The sequence below is a fragment of the Salvia hispanica genome, chromosome 6, assembly GCF_029641045.1.
Source record: "Salvia hispanica isolate PSC_SH4W2 chromosome 6, Shi_PSC_v1, whole genome shotgun sequence".
In the NCBI taxonomy this organism is placed as follows: Eukaryota; Viridiplantae; Streptophyta; class Magnoliopsida; order Lamiales; family Lamiaceae; genus Salvia; species Salvia hispanica.
Window position 1 is genome coordinate 41,312,528 of NC_142697.1, and position 20,045 is coordinate 41,332,572.

At 40.4% G+C, this 20,045-nt stretch overlaps 4 protein-coding genes and 1 long non-coding RNA gene across 7 annotated transcripts; 1 reads left to right on the forward strand and 4 right to left on the reverse strand.

The window, feature by feature from the left end:
• The first annotated feature begins 69 nt into the window (after positions 1-69).
• On the forward strand, positions 70-10,890 carry LOC125206080 (putative receptor-like protein kinase At5g39000). 3 transcript variants are annotated; one of them, XM_089060720.1, is made up of 8 exons: positions 70-326; positions 990-1,234; positions 5,492-6,198; positions 6,338-6,559; positions 6,844-8,665; positions 8,761-8,879; positions 8,966-9,747; positions 9,913-10,890. In XM_089060720.1, the coding sequence occupies exons 4-8, from the start codon at positions 6,539-6,541 to the stop codon at positions 10,052-10,054; spliced, it is 2,886 nt and encodes a 961-aa protein (XP_088916846.1). In that variant the 5' UTR covers positions 70-326; positions 990-1,234; positions 5,492-6,198; positions 6,338-6,538; the 3' UTR covers positions 10,055-10,890. The 3 variants fall into 3 exon arrangements, with proteins under 3 accessions (XP_088916846.1, XP_088916847.1, XP_088916845.1); XM_089060721.1 differs by having other exon boundaries at positions 5,519-6,198; XM_089060719.1 differs by lacking the exons at positions 70-326; positions 990-1,234; positions 5,492-6,198 and having other exon boundaries at positions 6,229-8,665.
• On the reverse strand, positions 346-1,502 carry LOC148923808 (uncharacterized). Its single transcript, XR_016132631.1, has 2 exons — positions 1,370-1,502; positions 346-1,286 (listed from the first exon to the last, which is right to left on the reverse strand). It is a non-coding gene; the product is annotated as an uncharacterized LOC148923808 (long non-coding RNA).
• LOC148923809 (receptor-like protein kinase FERONIA) lies at positions 1,905-5,086 on the reverse strand. The gene is made up of 2 exons (XM_089060722.1): positions 2,303-5,086; positions 1,905-2,219 (listed from the first exon to the last, which is right to left on the reverse strand). The coding sequence occupies exons 1-2, from the start codon at positions 5,084-5,086 to the stop codon at positions 1,905-1,907; spliced, it is 3,099 nt and encodes a 1,032-aa protein (XP_088916848.1).
• LOC125206081 (putative receptor-like protein kinase At5g39000) lies at positions 10,057-14,582 on the reverse strand. The gene is made up of 8 exons (XM_089060723.1): positions 14,468-14,582; positions 13,828-14,391; positions 11,603-13,627; positions 11,367-11,491; positions 11,063-11,270; positions 10,708-10,945; positions 10,481-10,628; positions 10,057-10,367 (listed from the first exon to the last, which is right to left on the reverse strand). Exons 3-8 carry the CDS (start codon positions 13,533-13,535, stop codon positions 10,194-10,196), a joined length of 2,826 nt encoding a protein of 941 aa, XP_088916849.1. The 5' UTR covers positions 13,536-13,627; positions 13,828-14,391; positions 14,468-14,582; the 3' UTR covers positions 10,057-10,193.
• A 1,377-nt stretch (positions 14,583-15,959) lies between these two features.
• On the reverse strand, positions 15,960-19,593 carry LOC125203751 (putative receptor-like protein kinase At5g39000). Its single transcript, XM_048102182.2, has 3 exons — positions 17,170-19,593; positions 16,961-17,082; positions 15,960-16,873 (listed from the first exon to the last, which is right to left on the reverse strand). Exons 1-3 carry the CDS (start codon positions 19,562-19,564, stop codon positions 16,088-16,090), a joined length of 3,303 nt encoding a protein of 1,100 aa, XP_047958139.1. The 5' UTR covers positions 19,565-19,593; the 3' UTR covers positions 15,960-16,087.
• Positions 19,594-20,045: the final 452 nt, after the last annotated feature.

Genomic DNA, 20,045 nt, shown 5'->3' on the forward strand with positions numbered 1-20,045 from the left:
GGTGAATGAGTAACATCGAAATGGAGAATAAAACAATCCTTAGACACAAAACAAGAAACAGAGGTAAGCAGAAGATCAAATGCGCCCTTAACAAAATCAGAAATTGAGACCTAACCGAACTTACTTAGGGTTCCAAAAATTTCCAGTGGTGGCGGCAAAACACGTCAAAATTGCAGAGGTTTGAAGCTTCTCCGGCCAAGTTGACGATGGGCGGCCTTGGCAATCGTCATCGGTTGACGACGAGAGCTTCAGATTCTCAGGTGATATTGAGAGGTGGACTGAGTTCGATTACGGCTGGAATATCAGGAATGAAGGACACAAATTGGGTAAGAAATTGAAATTCGATTAGGGCTCGCAGATTGGGGAAGGGTAAGAACGCTGGCTATCTGTATTTTCCCGCCATAATCCATTGCTAATTTTACTTTCCGTCGTTATTCCGCCATAGATAGACGTCTGCTTCAAAATCTTTCCTTAAAAAACACCTTTTTCGGTTAATTTTGTTGATCTTGGTGATCTTATGATAAATTTGAAATAAAAGTTTAAACTTGAGTTTTGTGAATTTTTCTGGTTTAAGTGTTTGAACATGCCTACCTTGAGCTATGATTATGTAATTCAATGCAGATAATCCAATCCTAGATTTGATTGCATGATTGTAATGATAATTCATGTAGACTTGAATGTTTCACATAATAATTCTGCAAAATGGATAGACATGAAACGGTAATAGATGGTTGCTTGATTACATATCATCCCTGTTCAATGATCATGATTCTGATTGTATACGTAATTGTAAACCCTTTCTTGAAGTTCTCTTCAATCTCGAACAACAAATTTGAAGCTTACAATACAAATGCAGTGTGTAAACGGACCACAAATTCCATTCATATAAAGATACTGTGTTACCTGAACTGCAGTTTTATCTGTTTCTTTTTTTTTTCTTCTGTAAATGAAGTTCTGTCAAAATAAAACTGACAGTTTCATCTTTCCAGCGTTTCGATGATCTCCATCGTTGCATTGCTGATAGGTTCATTACTGTGTACACCACCAGTTGGTACATCTTCTCTAGGGATTGGTGGCTTTTGTACCTCTACTTTCGGCTCCACTTGTGGCTCATCGCCTTCCAGAATCTTGAGAACACAAGGCATCTCGGGTCTGCAGTTTGGGTCCCGTTGTGTGCACAGGAGACCAAATTGAATGCATCTTAGTGCTTCATCTACTGGAAATGCACCTCCAAGTAAGTTGTCTACTAGTTTTAATGGATTTGCATCTCTCCAGAGCTTCCACGCCTGGAAAACGACCGTGGTTAATAGACTGATCATTACTTTGTATTTACATAACTATATGCATGTCTTTTTTCATTGATACTTACATAGCTAGGAAGAAACTTCATGGCCTCCCCATAAGCTATATTCCAGACTCTCCTGTTGCTTACAATCTCTAGGACTATGATTCCAAAGCTATAGACATCCGATTTTAGTGAAAGTTTCCCCTGCTCGAGGTATTCTGGAGGCATATAGCTTCTGCAAAGACAGATAACGTAACTTTGGTTATAAAATTTTTTGGAAAGATGACGAGAAGATCTAGGAGGGATATGCAGAGGAGAGAAGGATCCTGAATTACGAGGTTGTCCCTGCTGTTTCTGTGGTTTCTAGTTCATGTTGATTTTCTTCCAAAGTCCTGGAAAACTCAAAGCCTGTGATTTTAGGATTCATATCAGCATCTAACAGAATATTTCTTGATTTGAGGTCTCTGTAAATCACTCTCAGCCCCGAATCATGATGAAGATAGACAAGTCCTCGAGCAATCCCCAATATGACTTTGAAGCGTACAGACCACAGAAGCCATTGAAGGCGTGAGTGTTGATGTTGTGCTTCAGCAATGAAAGTAAAAGTTAGTAAATAATTTCATTTCTTAATTACTTTGATTATGAAAATAATATTGTAGAATCCAAAACTTGCAATCTCATTTATTTTCCAACAAGAAAAATGAATCTGAAGAGGCACCAACCAACCTATAAAAGTTTCTAGGCTTCTATTTTCCATGAACTCGTATACAAGCAACTTTTCATCTCTATGAGTGCAATAGCCTAGTAATTTTATGACGTTCCGATGCTGAAGACTGGAAAGCAAAAGAATCTCAGCTTTAAAATCCTCCAGAGCTTGTGAGGATGCTGGTGATTGCCTTTTAACTGCAACTACTTTTCCTGTAGGTAGCACGGCCTATAAAAATGCATGGTTCAGTTAGGGGGAGATCGTGAAAATTAAACATGTTATAACGATTGGTCAGTCGAGAAACAACTTACCTTATAAACTTTACCAGATCCTCCACGCCCGACTATATTTGAAGATGAGAAACGATTGGTGGAAGCTGCAATAGTAGCCCAACTAAACTTGGGCAGTGGTATGTCTGCTTCAAAAGTTTCTGCTTGTCCAGCAGAAACTTGAACATGGATAGAATCTTCTTTGGTTTTACTATGGTGCTTTCCTGACAGTAACAACTCGCTTTTCTTGGATGGTTTAACTCTGTTCCAAAGTGCACCCCAGAGCCAAGGCCGTGGTGGCTTATTCATTAATGCATTCCTCGCAAGTTTCTTTTCTGATGGAACATGATGAGCACTAACAACATTGCTGTTAGTTTGTTGTTTTCCCGACAGAGTGGCTTTCTGTAGATATGTTGAGGCAATTGTTGGCTCCCTTGTGTTAGCTGAAAGATTAGTTTCATTATCAGGAACACTTTGTATCTCACTCACCACCACATTTTGTTTGCTTTCCTGTTGCTCGAGTGCAAACTCTAGCTGTGTTACAACTTGAGACATAGTTGGCCGATTTCTTAGTTCATCAGACAAGCATCTATCAGCAATCCCAACAAATGTGTTGAGGCTGTCTGACCTAATCTCCTCTCTCAAACTTGGATCAACAATCTGATTGACTTTTCCCTTCTTAATCATATCTCGAGCCCACCATGACAAAATATGCTCGTCTCCTGCAACCCATGAATCCACAGCTGCTCTTCCACATAATACTTCCAACAACACCACCCCAAATGCGTAGGTGTCACTTTTTCTTGTTAGTCTTCGTGATTGGAAGTAACTAGGGTCGAAGTAGCCAAATGTGCCCTTGACATTTGTACTCACATGGCTCAGCATTCCATCTTCGGTTTTGGCCAATCCAAAATCACAGATCTTAGCTATGAAATTTTCATCCAGCAAAATGTTTGAAGCCTTTACATCACGATGTATAACTCCATAGCTTGTGTGGAGATAGTCTAGTCCACGACCAGCTCCAATGCAAATATGAAGGCGTTGCTTCCATGTGAGATAAGAATAGTTGATGTTGTACCTTGGAAGTTTGTAGAGATGGTCAGCTAGTGTTCCTCCGACCATATACTCGTACACAAGAATCATTTCTCTCTTCTCATTGCAATAACCAATCAGAGAAACTAGATTGACATGCCGGAGCTGAGAAAGTGTTTCAATTTCTGTCAAGAACTCATGTGCTCCTTGTTTGGAGTTTGATTTTAACCTTTTTACAGCAACAGTGATTTGTCCGCTATCAATGAGGCCTTTGTAGACTTTGCCAAATCCACCCCTTCCGATTAGAAGTCCCTCACAGAAATTTCTAGTGGCTAATTGGATCTCAGCTAGTGAGAAATGGCGACAGAGTCGTTCAGCCCTGGCTGATGGTTTGTTGTCTTCCTCTAAGCGGCTAGCTTCCCAACGTTCCCTCAGCTTATGAACTATGACGTTTACCAGACAAATAACAGTGATTATGACAGCTGCAATTCTATCTCTATGACCCAAAACATAGTTCATATTTTGGATGGTTAGAGATGGTGAATCTTTTGGTAGGGATAGGGAACTTGGACTAGCTAGGCTGTTATCTATATTGCTCAACTTAACTATCTCAAATCCTTCAAGTACTTCATTCCCATCTATGAGTTCATCGTATGAGCGTATGTATATTGAGATATCACGTTTAGCCTCTCTTTTCAGTCCCCTCATTGTCAGCATATAGTCCCTATAACGAAGAATGATATTTTCTTCGCTTTCCTTCCCCATGTCAGTATTAGTGAAAGCAACCATTTCATTAATTAGGACATCAAACAATACTTCTCTGGTCTTTGAAATCTTGAGTCCGAGACCAGAGAAGTGAAGCCTGATCAAGTAGTTGAATCCTACTTGGACTGCTATTTTCCATGTGTTGCTTTTCACATTTTTTGCTTTTCGGGTTGCCCACTTTGGAAACATGTCCAAATCATCAGAAAATGAAACAGGACCCTGTTTGATCTTGTATCGATGAACTATCTCAAGTGCACTGCTATCATCAACAAAGATCGCAAACTTCTGGCCAAGAACTTGGAGTCCAATATCTCCCTCATGAAAGTAAGAAAGGGTATCGGGCACTGAGATAATCTCAATGCCATTAACAAAAACGTATGTATCTACAGAAGGACTACTCTCAGGTGTGAAAGATATGTTTAGTTTTTCATTTTCATTGACATATAAACAGAAATCCTTGACAAAAGAATTGACACCAAGTGCATCAGCAGTAAGAGAAGCACTAAAATTACTGAGCAACATAAAAGGACCGGCTTCAACAGCGAATAAGTCATGTAAGCCCTTAAAGCCATTGTATGTTGTGGGTTTAAAATGAAGGCGGATGATTTTCTGACCTGCATTCACTTGAAATGTGTAGGAGAATTGGGAACGAGAGGCTCTTGCCGTGCTGTAGGGAACTGGTTGAGCCAAGACCAACTTCTGGATGGGAGTCGACACAGTGGACAAGCCTTTTAACTGCAGCAAGGAAGAATGTTTCTGCTGTCTGTCTCCATGCCATTTTCTGCCATTGGGCGCTACATGATGTTCTCTAGAGCCACAGTTAACAGAAACATCATGTGTTGGTTGAGTTGGATCATCATTCCTAGCGGCTGTGAGTATGATGAGGATGCATAGAAATGCAAGAATGAATGGAAATCGACAGGGATTCATAGTTGTGCAGTGAACCGAATGAAAATTAGGTGATAAATGATCACTTTTGCAATCCAGCTGTTTTATCATTATAGTCCTCTCATTTTTCATATGTTTCATACCCGTCGGTCACAACGATCTCTAGAGACAGATGTCAAACTACTTAAATGTTCATCTTCTTGGAATCTGTAAGTGCAGCTTCGTCTCAACATATATGGGTCCTACGATAGTCGTAGAGATCCAGGAATTTTCATGTACATATGATTTTTCGATATAAACTATTGCTGGATGTTGAATTCATTACTGTCTTTTTCTCTGTTAAGACTGCATTGCTGTCAATTCACTTTCTGGAAGAGTATGTAGTTTTGCTGGATGTTCTAATTTCTTTCTGAAAGTGACATATATATATAAACTTTAACATTGAGAAGTTTCCATCTTTATTTAACCACTGGCGGTGCAATATCTGTATTAGCTGTCAAACAAAGTTTACATAACAAACTAACTCAACGGTGTGGTGAAACACAGTTTCTTATTGATCACTGCTCCTTCCAGACATGACCAACTCGATGACGCCTTCTTCTAGAGCAGGAGAAGAGAGATGAATGACTGAGTCAAGGAGGTACACAAATTCTTCCTTGTGCCTATTGCTGATATTGGTTTAGACTCTGATTTGTTGGTCAAGGTCACCATGTATTGCACTGTGGAGCCACTGCAAGTCAAATACATGGCTTACAGTAAGAGATGAGCTGTATCTATCTGGAACCCACTTCAGATATGAGAACCTGTGTCCAAAACGGAGTTTGATCTAGCTGAATGAAAATTTTGTAGCGAAGGTGTCCGATTTTGGCTCGACCAAAACAGAAGATAGAAACTAGTTACAGATGCACAAGAAATTACAATCTTTCTTGTATTGTTGCATAACAAGGTGAGGTCTCATGTTTGTTTTAAAAAGGGAAAAAGAAATCCCTTCGGAGATGAACTAATGTAATGTGTGGTGAATAAGTTAATTTAATCACAAACTCCCTTACGTCATTATAAATTTCTTACACATATATTGGAATAAAGCACACTGGAAATAAGATTGATTCAACAAAGTAAGAGCACTAACATGCCTATGTATTGACTGATTAAAGATATAATTTTGTGGAGACAAAGTGACAGAGGTCAACCACGACTTGAGAAAATATGAGCACAAAGGACCCACCAACCTTGACATTCTAATGAAATTTCAGGTATCCAACTCATCATTCATCACTGTATTCAGTTGTTTTTCCGAGAGCATGGATTCCTCTCTTATTTCAGTTGCATTGCCATTCCTCTGCTTCTTCATCTCATTCTCCTCTTGTGCTAATAATCAACCTGACATCACAGGTGATGTTTCGATCAACTGTGGCTCAACCGGAGCTTCTGCAGCACGCAACGGTCGCCAATGGCTTGGAGACCTACGCCCTAAACCCTCCCTATTTCTACAGCTAAGGGGCTCACCAGCCGCGTCAGAGCCCATCCATCGCTTGAGCTGTGCTGATCCTGTTCCGTACAAGACGGCTAGAATCTCCCTTTCGCAATTCTCATATGCATTTCGGCTCAATAAAGGTCAGAAAATTATCCGTCTTCACTTCAATCCCACTCAATACAGTGGTTTCAAAGGGCTGAGAGATTTTTTCACTGTTGAAGTTGGACCTTTTACCTTGCTTAGTAATTTCAGTGCTTCACTTACTGCTGATGCTCCTTTTGCTAAGGAGTTTTGTTTGAGCACTCGAGAAAATCAACAACTCATCATAACTTTCTCTCCTGAAAGTAGTCAATCACAGGATGCATATGCCTTCATTAATGGCATTGAGATTGTATCTGTGCCTGCATCTCTTTCCTATTTTCAGGGTGGTGAAATTGGACTCCGAGTTGTTGGTGAGAATTCCATGGTTTATGTTGATGACAGCACTGCACTTGAGATAGTCCATCGGCTACATATTAAACCGGATCCTGCTCAATCTGCTGAGGGTTTTGATGGCGTCTTTCCGAAATGGGCTACACAAAGTGCAGAGAAGGTCAGAAATAAAACGTGGAAAGTGCCGGTGGAGGTAGGATTCAGGTACTTGATCCGGCTTCATTTCAAGAACGAAGGCGTTGGTGGTGCAATGTTTAAAATCCTTATCAATGAAATGATAGCTGAAACTGTGAGGGGAAGGGATCGAGATAACATTGTCTTGTATAAGGACTACATGGTGGATATGAAAGGGCGGAAACAAATTAGCAGACGTGAGATCTTGATTTCCCTCCAATCATTTGGTGAACTTGAAGTTCTTGCAGGATTTGAAATAGTTAAGCTGAGCAATCCTGACAACAGTCTAGCTAGTCCAAACCCCATGCCTCCACCTCAGGAGCCACGGTCTCGTATTCTCCAAATTTTGATCTCTGTTCTTGGTTATCAAACTGTGAGTGCAACTATTGCTATAGCTGCAATATCTCTATTGAGTATCATTCTTCATGAACTGCGGGAGATTTGGGAAGCTAGGAGCACCGAGGATGAACATAAGCCATCAGCCAAGGCTGAGAGACTTTGTCGCCGCTTTTCACTAGCTGAGATCCAATTAGCCACTAGAAATTTCGATAGTGGACTTCTAATTGGAAGGGGTGGATTCGGTAAAGTCTACAAAGGCTTCATTGATAGGGGACAAACAACAGTTGCTGTAAAGAGGCTAAAGTCGAATTCCAGGCAGGGGGCACTTGAGTTTCTTACAGAGATTGAAACACTCACCGAGCTTCGACATATCAATCTTGTCTCTCTGATTGGTTACTGTAGTGAGCTAAGGGAAATGATTCTTGTTTACGAGTTTATGATTTCTGGTACACTGGCTGACCACCTCTACAAACTTGGAAGGTACAACAGTAATCATTCTTCTCTCATCTGGAAGCAACGGTTGGATATCTGTGTTGGAGCAGCACGAGGACTTGAGTATCTTCATACTGGCCATAGGGTCATACATCGTGATATAAAGGCTTCGAACATCCTTCTTGATGAAAATTTTGTAGCCAAGGTCTCAGATTTCGGCTTGGCTAAACCTGAAGACAGGTTGCGGAGCCATGTAAGCACAAAGGTTAAAGGAACATTTGGGTACTTAGATCCATATTACCTCAACACTCAAAAGCTTACCAGGAAAAGCGACACATATGCTTTTGGTGTGGTTTTGTTGGAGGCATTGTGCGGTAGACCAGCAATTGATTCATTTGCAATAGAGGATGAGCGGATTCTAACCAGGTGGGCTCGAGATAAGATTGATCGGGGAGAAGTTGATCAGATTGTTGATTCTTCCCTCAGAGACGAAATCTCAGTAAGCAGCCTGAAGGCATTTGCTGAGATTGCTAATAGATGTTTGCATGATGAGCCAGAGAAAAGGCCAACCATGGCTCAAGTTGTGGTACAACTTGAGTTTGCACTTGATCAGCAAGAGAGTAAACAACGAGCGGATAACGTTGCTAATGATGTCTATCCATCTATTGAAGACAGTCTATCCTCTGAAGATACTGAGGAAAAGACATTTACTTCTCCTACCAAACAGACTAACTCATGTTACTCTCCAACTGCTAAAGGAGATGGGAAGAAACCAAAATCACGCCAGCCGTTGAGATTCTGGACTTGGGGTGCCTTCAGGAACAGGATAAAACCATCTAAGAGAAAAGAGCTGATTGGCTTAATATCAGGTTTGCATTCATTCTGTCAAGATCAATTTCAATCATTTTTATATCACATTGTGGTTGTGCATCTGCTGACTTTAGTAAATACTGGAATATTGCAGAACTTAGTGCATCATACATTAAATTGCCAAAGTTTGATCTGACCAGCATTGCCACCGCGACCAATCAGTTCTCCGATTCACAGAAGATTGGAGATAGCGTGCGATGTTCTGTGTATAAGGTGACTTTACTAAAGTTATATCATCTTTTTATTTTCACTTATACTATGGTGAAGAAATTTACCCTACTAATTCTATTTTTATACAGGCTGTATTACCAACAGGACAAACAGTTGGCATTAAAAGGTTTTCTTTATCATGGCTTGATCTCAGTGAGTTCAAAAATGAGATTTTTTTGACGTCCAGATTCAATCACCACAACATCATTAATCTACTTGGTTACTGCATTCATGAAAATGGAGAGGCGATCTTAGTCTATGATTACATGGCGCATGGCACGTTATTTGACCATCTCCACAACTCGGGGAATTCCCCATTCACATGGAAACAACGCCTTCAAATTTGTATAGATGCTGCCAAGGGATTAAGCTATCTTCATACTGGTTTTGAATACCCTATTATCCACCGCAATATTAAGTCCACCAGTATACTACTGGATGAAAGATGGATTGCCAAACTGTCTGATTTTTCCCAGTCAAGAGCAGGGCCCTCAGCTGAGCGCGACACCCATTTTAACACATTGGCGCAAGTCACCTTAGGTTACCTGGACCCCGAGTACTTCCAAACTTCTCGGTTGACAGAAAAGTCTGATGTATACTCGTATGGTGTGGTGTTGTTTGAAGTTTTGTGTGGTAGGAAAGCAATGGATATAAGCTTAGAAATAGAACGGAGGAACTTGGCGACCTGGGCAACATCATGTTTCAGGAAAGGAAAACTTGAAGAGATAGTTGATTCTAGCCTCAATGGCGATATTTCTCCTGAATGCTTGAAGATATTTGCTGAGACAGCCATTGCATGCGTGGATCTTCAAGGGGTTGATCGGCCAGCTATGAGAAATGTTGTTCGCGTTTTGGAGTCTGCTATGCATCTGTAAGAATCAGCAGAAAGTTTCACCTTAAGTTCCTTGTTTTCTTAGATTGATGACAGTGAAGTGAACTGGCTGTAACTTTGCTGGAAAGTTTCATGTTTTGTCTATTCATGTATAGTATGTAAAACAAGTTAGTGATCTTACTTTATGATAATGGATTGGAGCAGGGTGATATTGCATTGGAGCCTTTTTATCCTAAAATGGCACCTTATATCTCTGCAAAGCGTAAAGGTATTCATCTTACAAATCTTACTAAAACTGCTCGTTTTTTATCCGAAGCCTGCGATTTGGTTTTTTCTTTACAGTTAACCTCAAAAAAAATTATAATATAAAATTGATATACTGAACATACATCCAACAAATAAGTGTTGATGGACCTAATCACCACATATTGCATTGTGGAATATGTCTTTACTCTCCTAATCTTGTTCATATCTCCAGTGTGCAATCAGAGAGCTTCTCCTTCCAGCGTTTTAAGCACGGTAGGCATGTCTGGCCGGTCGTCTGGATGCTCTAAGGTGCAGCTCAGCCCAACTTTAATGCACCTCAGCGCTTCATCCGCCCCACCAACTGTCGCATCCATCATCTCTAATACTTTCCCTTCACTCCGCAGCTTCCGTGCCTAAACATAACATTCATTTCTCTCATCACAAATCACTCTATATATAGCATCAGTAAGACATAATTATATATGTAAATTTTAAGATTTATACTAAACATAAGTTGGAGACTTACATAGTCAACAAGGTTCATCTTATTCACTGAGACAGATTCCCATGCTCTCCGCCCACTCACCATCTCCAGTATCACAACTCCGAAGCTGTAAACATCTGATTTTACCGAAACTCTGCCTTGCTTCAAACGCTCCGGAGATATATAACAGCTGCACAGCACACAAGTGATTAACACAGTTGTTAATGTAGGAGAAGAGAGAAGGGGACGAAACGCGTCCTAATGCTTACGGGGTGCCTTCAGCTATTCCTGTCTCTAGTTCGTATTGATGCTGTAACAAAGTCCTGGAAAATCCGAAGTCTGAAATTTTAGGAACCATTTCACGGTCCAGTAATATATTGCTTGATTTGGGATCTCCGTGAATGACTCGCACTCCAGAATGTTGATGTAGATGAACTAGTCCTCGAGCTATCCCCTTTAGGATGTTGAATCGTACTGGCCATGGAAAGTTCCGCTTCTTCTCATCATCTACGATTGAAATTTATCATGTAAAGTTGTAGCTCAATAGCACTGATATATAGTATTACTAATATCTTGTTGAGACAGAGATAAATGAGGTGGTGTATAGATTATGAAGAAACCAACCGATAAATGTATCTAGACTTTTGTTTTCCATGAACTCGTATACGAGCAGCTTTTCTTTGCTATGAATGCAGTAGCCAAGTAGTTTGATAATGTTTTGATGGTGAAGATTGGGAAGCAAAAGGACTTCACATTTGAATTCCTGGACAGATTGTGGGGTAGATGTCGAACGCCTTTTCACAGCAACTACTTGTCCTGTAGGTAGCACACCCTATTCAACACGAATGGTTTAATCAGTCGAAAGATCACAAGGCCTATATCAGATACAAAGAACAGATGAAGTGGTGTAAACTAGAAAAACAGTCACCTTGTAAACTCGACCAAATCCACCCTTTCCGATTTTATTCGAGGAGGAGAAACGATTAGTAGCTGCTGAAAGTGTATTCCAATCAAACATGATCAAGGTCAATCCTACATTTGCTTCTCCGATTTCTGCGGTCACACACATTTTATACCTTTCATTAGTTTTGTTGGAATTAAATTAAAGCAACAGAAAATAATAACTAGAATAAAGAAGTGGTGAGGTGATTTCAGTTTCATTACCTGATAATAAACGTTTATTTTCCTTGGATAAGTGACCTCCTATTTTCGGCAGCGAAAATCTTGATAGCATAGCATTAACCATCTTGAAGCTAGCCTGCACTTTTGGGGAGCTAGTAAGATTTTTCCATTGCGCAGTCGACATAGATGACAGCCCTGTGCTGGCTGGAGGTCCATTTTCTTCGTACAAACTTTCCATCTCATTCGACAACGAAATCTGTTTGTTTCCATGTTGTTGCTCAAGTGCAAGTTCAAGCTGCTGCACAACTTGGGACATTGTTGGCCGATTATTTGGTTCGTCTTCTAAGCATCTTTCAGCAACCTCCACAAATGTCTTGAGGCTGTTTTCAGTAATCTCATCCCTCAAACTCAGATCAACAATCTGATCAACTTCTCCCTTACTCTTCTTATCATGAACCCAAAAGCTCAAAATCTGCTCGTCCTCCGTTACCCTTAAATCCACTGACGGTCTCCCGCACAACACTTCCAACAACACCACCCCAAATGCGTATGTGTCACTTTTCCTTGTTAGCTTACGCGTGTGGAAATAATGTGGGTCTAAATATCCCCTCGTGCCTTTAACATTTGTGCTGACATGAGTTTTTGACTTGTTCCTGTCCTCTGGTTTGGCCAGACCGAAATCTGAAACCTTAGCTGTCAATTCTTCATCCAAAAGGATGTTTGAAGGCTTTACATCGCGATGTATCACTCCATGGCCCGTGTGGAGGTAGTCTAGCCCCCGGCCAGCCCCAATGCAGATGTTAAGGCGTTGTTCCCAAGTCAAAGAAGCAACGTGGCGTCTTTTCCTTGAAGGCTTGTAGATGCGATTCTCAAGGGTTCCACCAGACATATAATCATAAACCAGAATCATCTCCCCGTGCTCGTTGCAGTAACCTATCAGTGAAACTAGATTAACATGGCGCAACTCAGAAAGTGTTTCGATCTCAGTCAAAAACTCTTGTGCCCCCTGCATGGAGTTTGGGTTTAACTTCTTTATAGCAACAGTCATTTGGCCTTCACCAATGACGCCTCTGTAGACATTTCCAAACCCGCCCCTTCCAATCAAACGCTCGTCACTGAAATATTTGGTGGCCAGTTGGATCTCAGCTAGAGAAAAACGACGACAGACTCGTGCAGCTTTGGGTGATGGCTTGTTTTCTTCCTTACTGTTGCTAACTTCCTCCCAATGTTCTCTCAACGTGTAAACAATGATACTTAATAACGATATAATAGCTATTGCAATAGCTGAAGTTGCATTTCTTCGAACAAGAGATGCAACAAAAACTAGGATTGTTTCGGATAGTGAATCCTGAGAAGGAGGCAGGGGATTCGGACTAGGAAAGGTCACACTGCTACCTAGAATCTCGATGCCATTTATGAAGGCGTACGTATCTAATGTTTGGCTACTTCTGGGAGTGAAACTTATGATGAGTTGTTGGTTTTCTTGTATGTTCAACCAAAACTCCTTCACAAAAGTATGCACACCAAGAGCCTCTGCAGTGAGTGAAGCGCTGAAGTTACTCAGCAAGGTAAAGGGACCGGCTTCAACAGTGAACAAGTCGAGAAGCCCTTCATAGCCTCTGTAAGAAGCCGGATTAAAGTGAAGGCGGATGATTTTCTGACCGGGACTGGCTTGAAACAGGTAGGAGAATTGGGAACGCGAGATTCGGGCTGTCTCGTGTGGAACTGGATCAGCAGAGGTCAACTCGTGGATGACTGTCGAGGTCGTCGACAAGCCCTTTAATTGCAGCAGAGAGGAAAATACTGGCTGTGTTTCTCCTAGCCATTCTCTTCCGCCACGTGATACAGAAGTTTCAGTTGAGCCGCAGCTGACAGAGACGTCGACTGTAAAGTAAGCCGGGTTGCTAGTTACGACTGTGGTCGCGATGATCAAGAAGAGAAACAGCGGAGCAAGTGAATTTTGAGGCATTTTCATGGCTCCATTTGTGTTGTTGACGATAATGGATATTAGGAAACTAGTAATGATCCCACTTGATCAAATCTTTCATTCTCATTCCCATCTGTCAACTGTTATATACAATGTGGAAGGTATTGAAAATTTCCAAAGGCATATGGCTAAGAGAGACCAAGTATTCCCATAATAACATAAAATATATATCATGATTTTCAGCTTGCCAACATAAAATGTCATCATAAAACTATACATGAAGTGATAAAACATTAAATAAGAAGTATTTACCAAAAGTAATCAAAATCACTAAACTTACTGATTAAAGTGAAGGTGGGATAGTTTTCCGACCGGAGTTGAGTTAAACTGCATCAACGAGTTCTGCCGGCCGTCTGTGCTACGAGTTGATAAAAATGTCAGCTTGATTTTAGGGGAGAATAGGGATGATGGTTCAATTTGGGGATAGAATCATAGAATGTTGAAGATGATGACTTTGGTAGCCAACGTTGACCTGCAATAGCAAAGAAAAATAGCAGAGGTGGCGGGTCCTTTGTTCACATATAGTTCACAAATTTGACGTTGACCTTCTAGATTTGATGAAGATTCAATAAATGTGGCTTTGTCTTGAGCTGCAAATGACCTTTCTCCTCCACCTAATTCTGCAACTAAACATCGTAATCACAGTCACAGCGCATTCTTGATTATGAGCACGTGCTATCTAGACTTGTTTTCGATATATCAAGACTTGTAAACACCCCCTTTCCCGATTCACTCTACACGGACAACATAACAAAAAGGATGGGGACTGCTGTATTTCACAGTGGCTGCGCCTGCGCGGCTACAATCCCGGAGCTGTAGCATCAAACGCTGTCGCTCTAGTCAGCTGTGAAACTTCAAAGGCATTAACTCCATGCTAAATTTAGCATTACAATCCAAAAACTCTAATTTAGCTAGCATACCAAATAGCATGACCGAAAGGGATTTGTTACAATAATCCCTTTCCTCGTCTCTTTAATTGGATTTGGGTGGAATAATCGGCTAAAGTGTTGTTGAGTTTGAATTGTTATTGTTCAAATGATAACCTAGTAATGTTATTAGATAAGATGATATAGTAGGCGATTTCTCAATTCCGCGCATCTGCAGGATTTAGAATTATTGAAGAATGATTCATCAGTTAAGTGTTCGGATAAATATGAATTGCTCGTTGTAAGCTTGTTCAAAGCTTATAATTAGGTTGACTTGTTAATCCAAAACTGTAGAATGGATAGTTAAGAATTGGATAATTTATCGATTGTATCTAATATTTTGAATCAAATAACCTATGCCTCTTCATGGATAGATAATTGAAATACTGCACTATATATTGTATTCTTGGAGTATCTTTGATATTAGAGTTATGATGTACTCCCTCCGTCCCTCTGTTGCAGAGGCATTTCTTTTCAGCACGGGATTTAAGAAAAAATATTTTAAATGACTTAAGTAAAAGGAGAATAAAGTAGAAAAGAAAAAGATAGAGAGATAAAAGTGAGTAAAGTAAGAGAGAGTAAAATACTTTTTTGCCATAAAAGGAAATGACTCAGCTACAGTGGGACAATCCAAAAAGGAATACGACTTAACTACAGAGAGACAGAGGGAGAATAAACTTGATTGACATTGCATATGAAATAAGGATCTCTAATTACACATCAAGTTTTGGCGTTATTACCGGCAAAGCAATATGTTGTTTAATTCTACTTTTACATACTCCCTCCGTCCCATAAAAGATATCACACTCAATGACGGATTCAGGTGGGGTCGACCGACCCCACCGTTGTCCGCCGAAAGCTGCCGTAAACTCCATTAAAGGACCTCCGAGATCTGGTGCAACTCCACCTTCGACCCCACGGAGCTCCGCCTAGACGCCAAGAGACAGATCTTCACCACAATTCTTCATCCTTTGAGGGAAATAAAAGAGATAGAGAATAACAATTGAAGAGAATAGATAAGAGAGACAGAGAGGAAGAGGAGAGGTCGACGCTGGGAAAGAACGTTGGAGAAGAAGACTGTTCAAATTCTTACTACTTTTGTATAAAATGAGCTAAATAATTGGCCCACACTAAAAAGTGATCAGAGTTAAAATAAGTTATAGATTAATTATGGGTAATTATAATTATAATGTTCATTATATTAAAGATAACTTCAAAAACAAATATTTAAGCTATAAAATAAACTATTTAAAGTAAATATTTTTTAAAAATAAATATTTAAATATTATATTTATTATTATTTTCTAGTATATTCGACCCCACGAGTTTCAATTCCTGCGTCCGTCATTGATCACACTTGTAGACGGCACGAGATTTTAGAAGGTTTTGTTTTGTGTGTTATATGAAAAGAGAAAATATATTTTTATATATTAATGTGAGAGAACTTTTTCTAAAATTGGAAATATGATATTTTTTTGGGACAAACTAAAAAACAAACTGATACATAATTTCATGAGACTCAGAAACTTTCCAGCAAAGTTACAGTCAGTTTCACTTCACTGTCATCAATCTAAGAAAACAAGGAACCTAAGGGGTGAAACTTTCTGTTGATTCTTACAGATGCATAGCAGACTCCAAAGCTCGAACAACATCTCTCATAGCTGGCCGATTCACCCCTTGAAGATCCACGCATGCAATGGCTGTCTCAGCAAATATCTTCAAGCATTCAGGAGAAATATCGCCATTGAGGCTAGAATCAACTATCTCTTCAAGTTTTCCTTTCCTGAAACATGATGTCGCCCAGGTTGCCAAGGACCTTGGCTCTGTTTCTGAGATTTTACAAATTGCTTTCCTACCACACAAAACTTCAAACAACACCACACCATACGAGTATACATCAGACTTTTCTGTCAGCCGAGAAGTTTGGAAGTACTCGGGGTCCAGGTAACCAAAGGTTCCTACCACATTGGTGGTAAAATGGGTGCCACGCTCAGCTGAGGGCCCTGCTCTTGACTGGGAAAAATCAGACAGTTTGGCGATCCATTTCTCATCCAATAGGATTTTGCTGGACTTAACGTCGCGGTGGATGATGGGGTGCTCAGAGCCAGAATGAAGATGCTCTAATCCCTTGGCAGTGTCTATACATATTTGAAGTCGTTGTTTCCATGTTAATGGGGAGTTTTTCGAGCCATGGAGATGTTGAAATAAGCTGCCATGTTCCATGTAATCATAGAGTAAGATCGCCTCTCCATCTTCATGAATGCAGTATCCGAGAAGATTAACGATGTTCCAGTGGTTGAGCTCAGAAGCCAGAAAAATCTCGTTTTTCAACTCAGCGAGATCAAAATATGGTAAACGAAACCTCTTAACTGCAACTGTTTTCCCTGTAGGTAATAAAGCCTATACAAAGCAATAGTATTTTTTAGTATACATGGACAGAGGGAGTATAAGCGAAAATAATTATGATAGAACTCTAGATAAAATCACCTTAAACCAAGAAGCTCGATGATAACTGCTTCCAATCTCATTTGAATGGGAGAATTGATTGGTCATGGTGGCAATGGTGGTCAGATCAAACTTTGGCAATTTAATGCATGATGCATTAAGTTCTGCAATATTGCAGTAATTACTAAAGTTCTGCACAGCCACAATATGATAGTATTATCGAAATTGATCTTGACAGAATGAATACAAACCTGATATTAGGCTTCTTATTTCTTTTCTTTTAGATGGTTTTATCCTGTTCCTGAAGACACCCCAATTCCAGAAAGATCTAAACGGAAGATGTGATTTTGGTTTCTTCCCATCTCCTTGGTCAGTTGGAGTCTGTTTGGTAGGAGATGTTAATGTCTTCACCGCAGTATTTTCGGAGGATAGACTATCATCAATAGATGGATAGACAACATCAGCAACGTGATCAGATTGTTGTTTGCTCTCTTGCTGCTCAAGTGCAAACTCAAGTTGTACCACAACTTGAGCCATGGTAGGCCTTTTCTCTGGCTCATCATGCAAACATTTATTAGCAATCTCAACGAATGCTTTCAGGCTGCTAACCGAGATTTCGTCTCTGAGGGAAGAATCAACAATCTGATCAACTTCTCCCCTACCAATCTTATCTCGAGCCCACCTGGTCAGAATCCGTTCATCCTCTACTGCAAATGAATCAATTGCTGGTCTCCCACATAATGCTTCCATCAAAACCACACCAAAGGCGTATGTGTCGCTTCTCCTGGTAAGCTTTTGAGTGTTGATATAATATGGATCTAAGTACCCAATTGTTCCTTTAACCTTTGTGCTTACGTGGCTCCGCAACCTGTCTTCAGGTTTAGCCAAGCCGAAATCTGAAACCTTGGCTACAAAATTTTCATCAAGAAGAATGTTTGCAGCCTTTATATCACGATGTATGACCCTATTGCCAGTATGAAGATACTCAAGTCCTCGTGCTGCTCCAACACAGATATCCAACCGTTGCTTCCAGGTGAGAGAAGAATGATTACTGTTGTACCTTCCAAGTTTGTAGAGGTGGTCAGCCAGTGTACCAGAAATCATAAACTCGTAAACAAGAATCATTTCCCTTAGCTCACTACAGTAACCAATCAGAGAGACAAGATTGATATGTCGAAGCTCGGTGAGTGTTTCAATCTCTGTAAGAAACTCAAGTGCCCCCTGCCTGGAATTCGACTTTAGCCTCTTTACAGCAACTGTTGTTTGTCCCCTATCAATGAAGCCTTTGTAGACTTTACCGAATCCACCCCTTCCAATTAGAAGTCCACTATCGAAATTTCTAGTGGCTAATTGGATCTCAGCTAGTGAAAAGCGGCGACAAAGTCTCTCAGCCTTGGCTGATGGCTTGTGTTCATCCTCGGTGCTCCTAGATTCCCAAATCTCCCGCAGTTCATGAAGAATGATACTCAATAGAGATATTGCAGCTATTGCAAGAGTTGCACTTGCATTTTGATAACCAAGAACAGAGATCAAAATTTGGAGAATACGAGACCGTGGCTCCTGAGGTGGAGGCATGGGGTTCGGACTAGCTAGACTGTTGTCAGGATTGCTCAGCTTAACTATTTCAAATCCTGCAAGAACTTCAAGTTCACCAAATGATTGGAGGGAAACCAAGATCTCACGTCTGCCGTTTTGTTTCCGCCCTTTCATCTCCACCATGTAGTCCTTATACAAGACAATATTATCTCGATCCTTTCCCCTCACAATTTCAGCTATTATTTCATTAATAAGGATTTTAAACATTGCACCACCAACGCCTGCGTTCTTGAAATGAAGCCGGATCAAGTACCTGAATCCTACCTCCACCGGCACTTTCCACGTTCTATATCTGACCTTGTCTGCACTTTGTGTAGCCCATTTGGGAAAGACGCCATCAAAACTCTCAGCAGATTGAGCAGGTTCCTGTTTGACATGTAGCCGATGGACTATCTCAAGTGCGGTGCTATCATCAACATAAACCATGGAATTCTCACCAACAACTCGGAGTCCAATTTCATCACCTCCAAAGTAGGAAAGAGATGCAGGCACAGATATAATCTCAATGCCATTAATAAATGCATATCGACTACTTTCAGGAGAAAAAGTAATGATGAGTAGTTCATTTTCTCGAGTGCTCAAACAAAACTCCTTAGCAAAAGGAGCATCAGCAGTAAGTGAAGCACTAAAGTTACTGAGCACGGTAAAAGGTCCAACTTCAACGCTGAAAAAATCTCTGAGCCCTTTGAAACCACTGTATTGAGTAGGATTGAAGTGAAGGCGGATAATTTTCTGACCTTTATTGAGCTGAAATGCATATGAGAATTGCGAAAGGGAGACTCTAGCCGTCTCGTGCGGAACTGGATCAGCACAGCTCAAGCGATGGAGGGGCGCTGATGCGGCTGATGAGCCTCTTAGCTGCAGAAATAGGGAGAATTCAGGGCGTAGGTCTCCGATCCATTGGCGACCGTTTCGTGCTGCAGAAGCTCCTGTTGAGCCGCAGTTGACCGAAACATCACCTGTGAAGTCAACTTGATTATCAGTACAAGAGGAGAATGTGATGAAGAAGCAGAGGAACAGCAAAGCAACTGGAATCGGAAACGGATCCATGCTCTAGTTTTGGGAGTAGAATATAATGATGAAAAAATGCAATGTCATGTCATTTGTTTGCATATTTTATCAAGTCGTCGTTCATCTTATTCCCTCCGTCCCACATAATTTGACTCAGTATTCCATTTCAGTCGTTCTCAGATAATTTGATTCATTTCACTTTTATTATTTTTTGTAGTAGACCAATATTCCAATAACTCATTCTTATTCACATTTTATTATAAAACTAATATACTCCCTCCATCCCAGATTTATAATCACATTTAGTTATGACACAGGTTTTAATGAATTGGTGGAGTGTGTAATTAATGAAGTGAGATGGTGAAGTGTGTAATAAATGAAGTGAGTTGGTTGAAGGTGAGTCCCTTATTGACTTTTGTGTTTTTTATTTTTATTTTGGTTTATTTTTGTGTTGATAATGACATTTGGGTGTAATTTTAGTGAATAATGGGGTAAAATTTTATGTCCAAATATGAAAAAT

Excerpts from the sequence above, each read along its gene's own strand:
- LOC148923809 (XM_089060722.1), bottom strand. The coding sequence starts at position 5,086 with ATGAAACATATGAAAAATGAGAGGACTATAATGATAAAACAGCTGGAT. Across the intron at positions 2,220-2,302 it reads GATCTGGTAAAGTTTATAAG|GCCGTGCTACCTACAGGAAA; the intron begins GTAAGTTGTTTC and ends GCATTTTTATAG.
- LOC125206080 (XM_089060719.1), top strand. The coding sequence starts at position 6,247 with ATGGATTCCTCTCTTATTTCAGTTGCATTGCCATTCCTCTGCTTCTTC. Across the intron at positions 8,666-8,760 it reads GCTGATTGGCTTAATATCAG|AACTTAGTGCATCATACATT; the intron begins GTTTGCATTCAT and ends GGAATATTGCAG. Across the intron at positions 9,748-9,912 it reads TTGGAGTCTGCTATGCATCT|GGTGATATTGCATTGGAGCC; the intron begins GTAAGAATCAGC and ends GGATTGGAGCAG.
- LOC125206081 (XM_089060723.1), bottom strand. The coding sequence starts at position 13,535 with ATGAAAATGCCTCAAAATTCACTTGCTCCGCTGTTTCTCTTCTTGATC. Across the intron at positions 11,492-11,602 it reads AAATAAACGTTTATTATCAG|AAATCGGAGAAGCAAATGTA; the intron begins GTAATGAAACTG and ends GTGTGACCGCAG. Across the intron at positions 10,629-10,707 it reads GGAATAGCTGAAGGCACCCC|CTGTTATATATCTCCGGAGC; the intron begins GTAAGCATTAGG and ends TGTGCTGTGCAG.
- LOC125203751 (XM_048102182.2), bottom strand. The coding sequence starts at position 19,564 with ATGGATCCGTTTCCGATTCCAGTTGCTTTGCTGTTCCTCTGCTTCTTC. Across the intron at positions 17,083-17,169 it reads AATAAGAAGCCTAATATCAG|AACTTAATGCATCATGCATT; the intron begins GTTTGTATTCAT and ends GCAATATTGCAG. Across the intron at positions 16,874-16,960 it reads ATCGAGCTTCTTGGTTTAAG|GCTTTATTACCTACAGGGAA; the intron begins GTGATTTTATCT and ends TGCTTTGTATAG.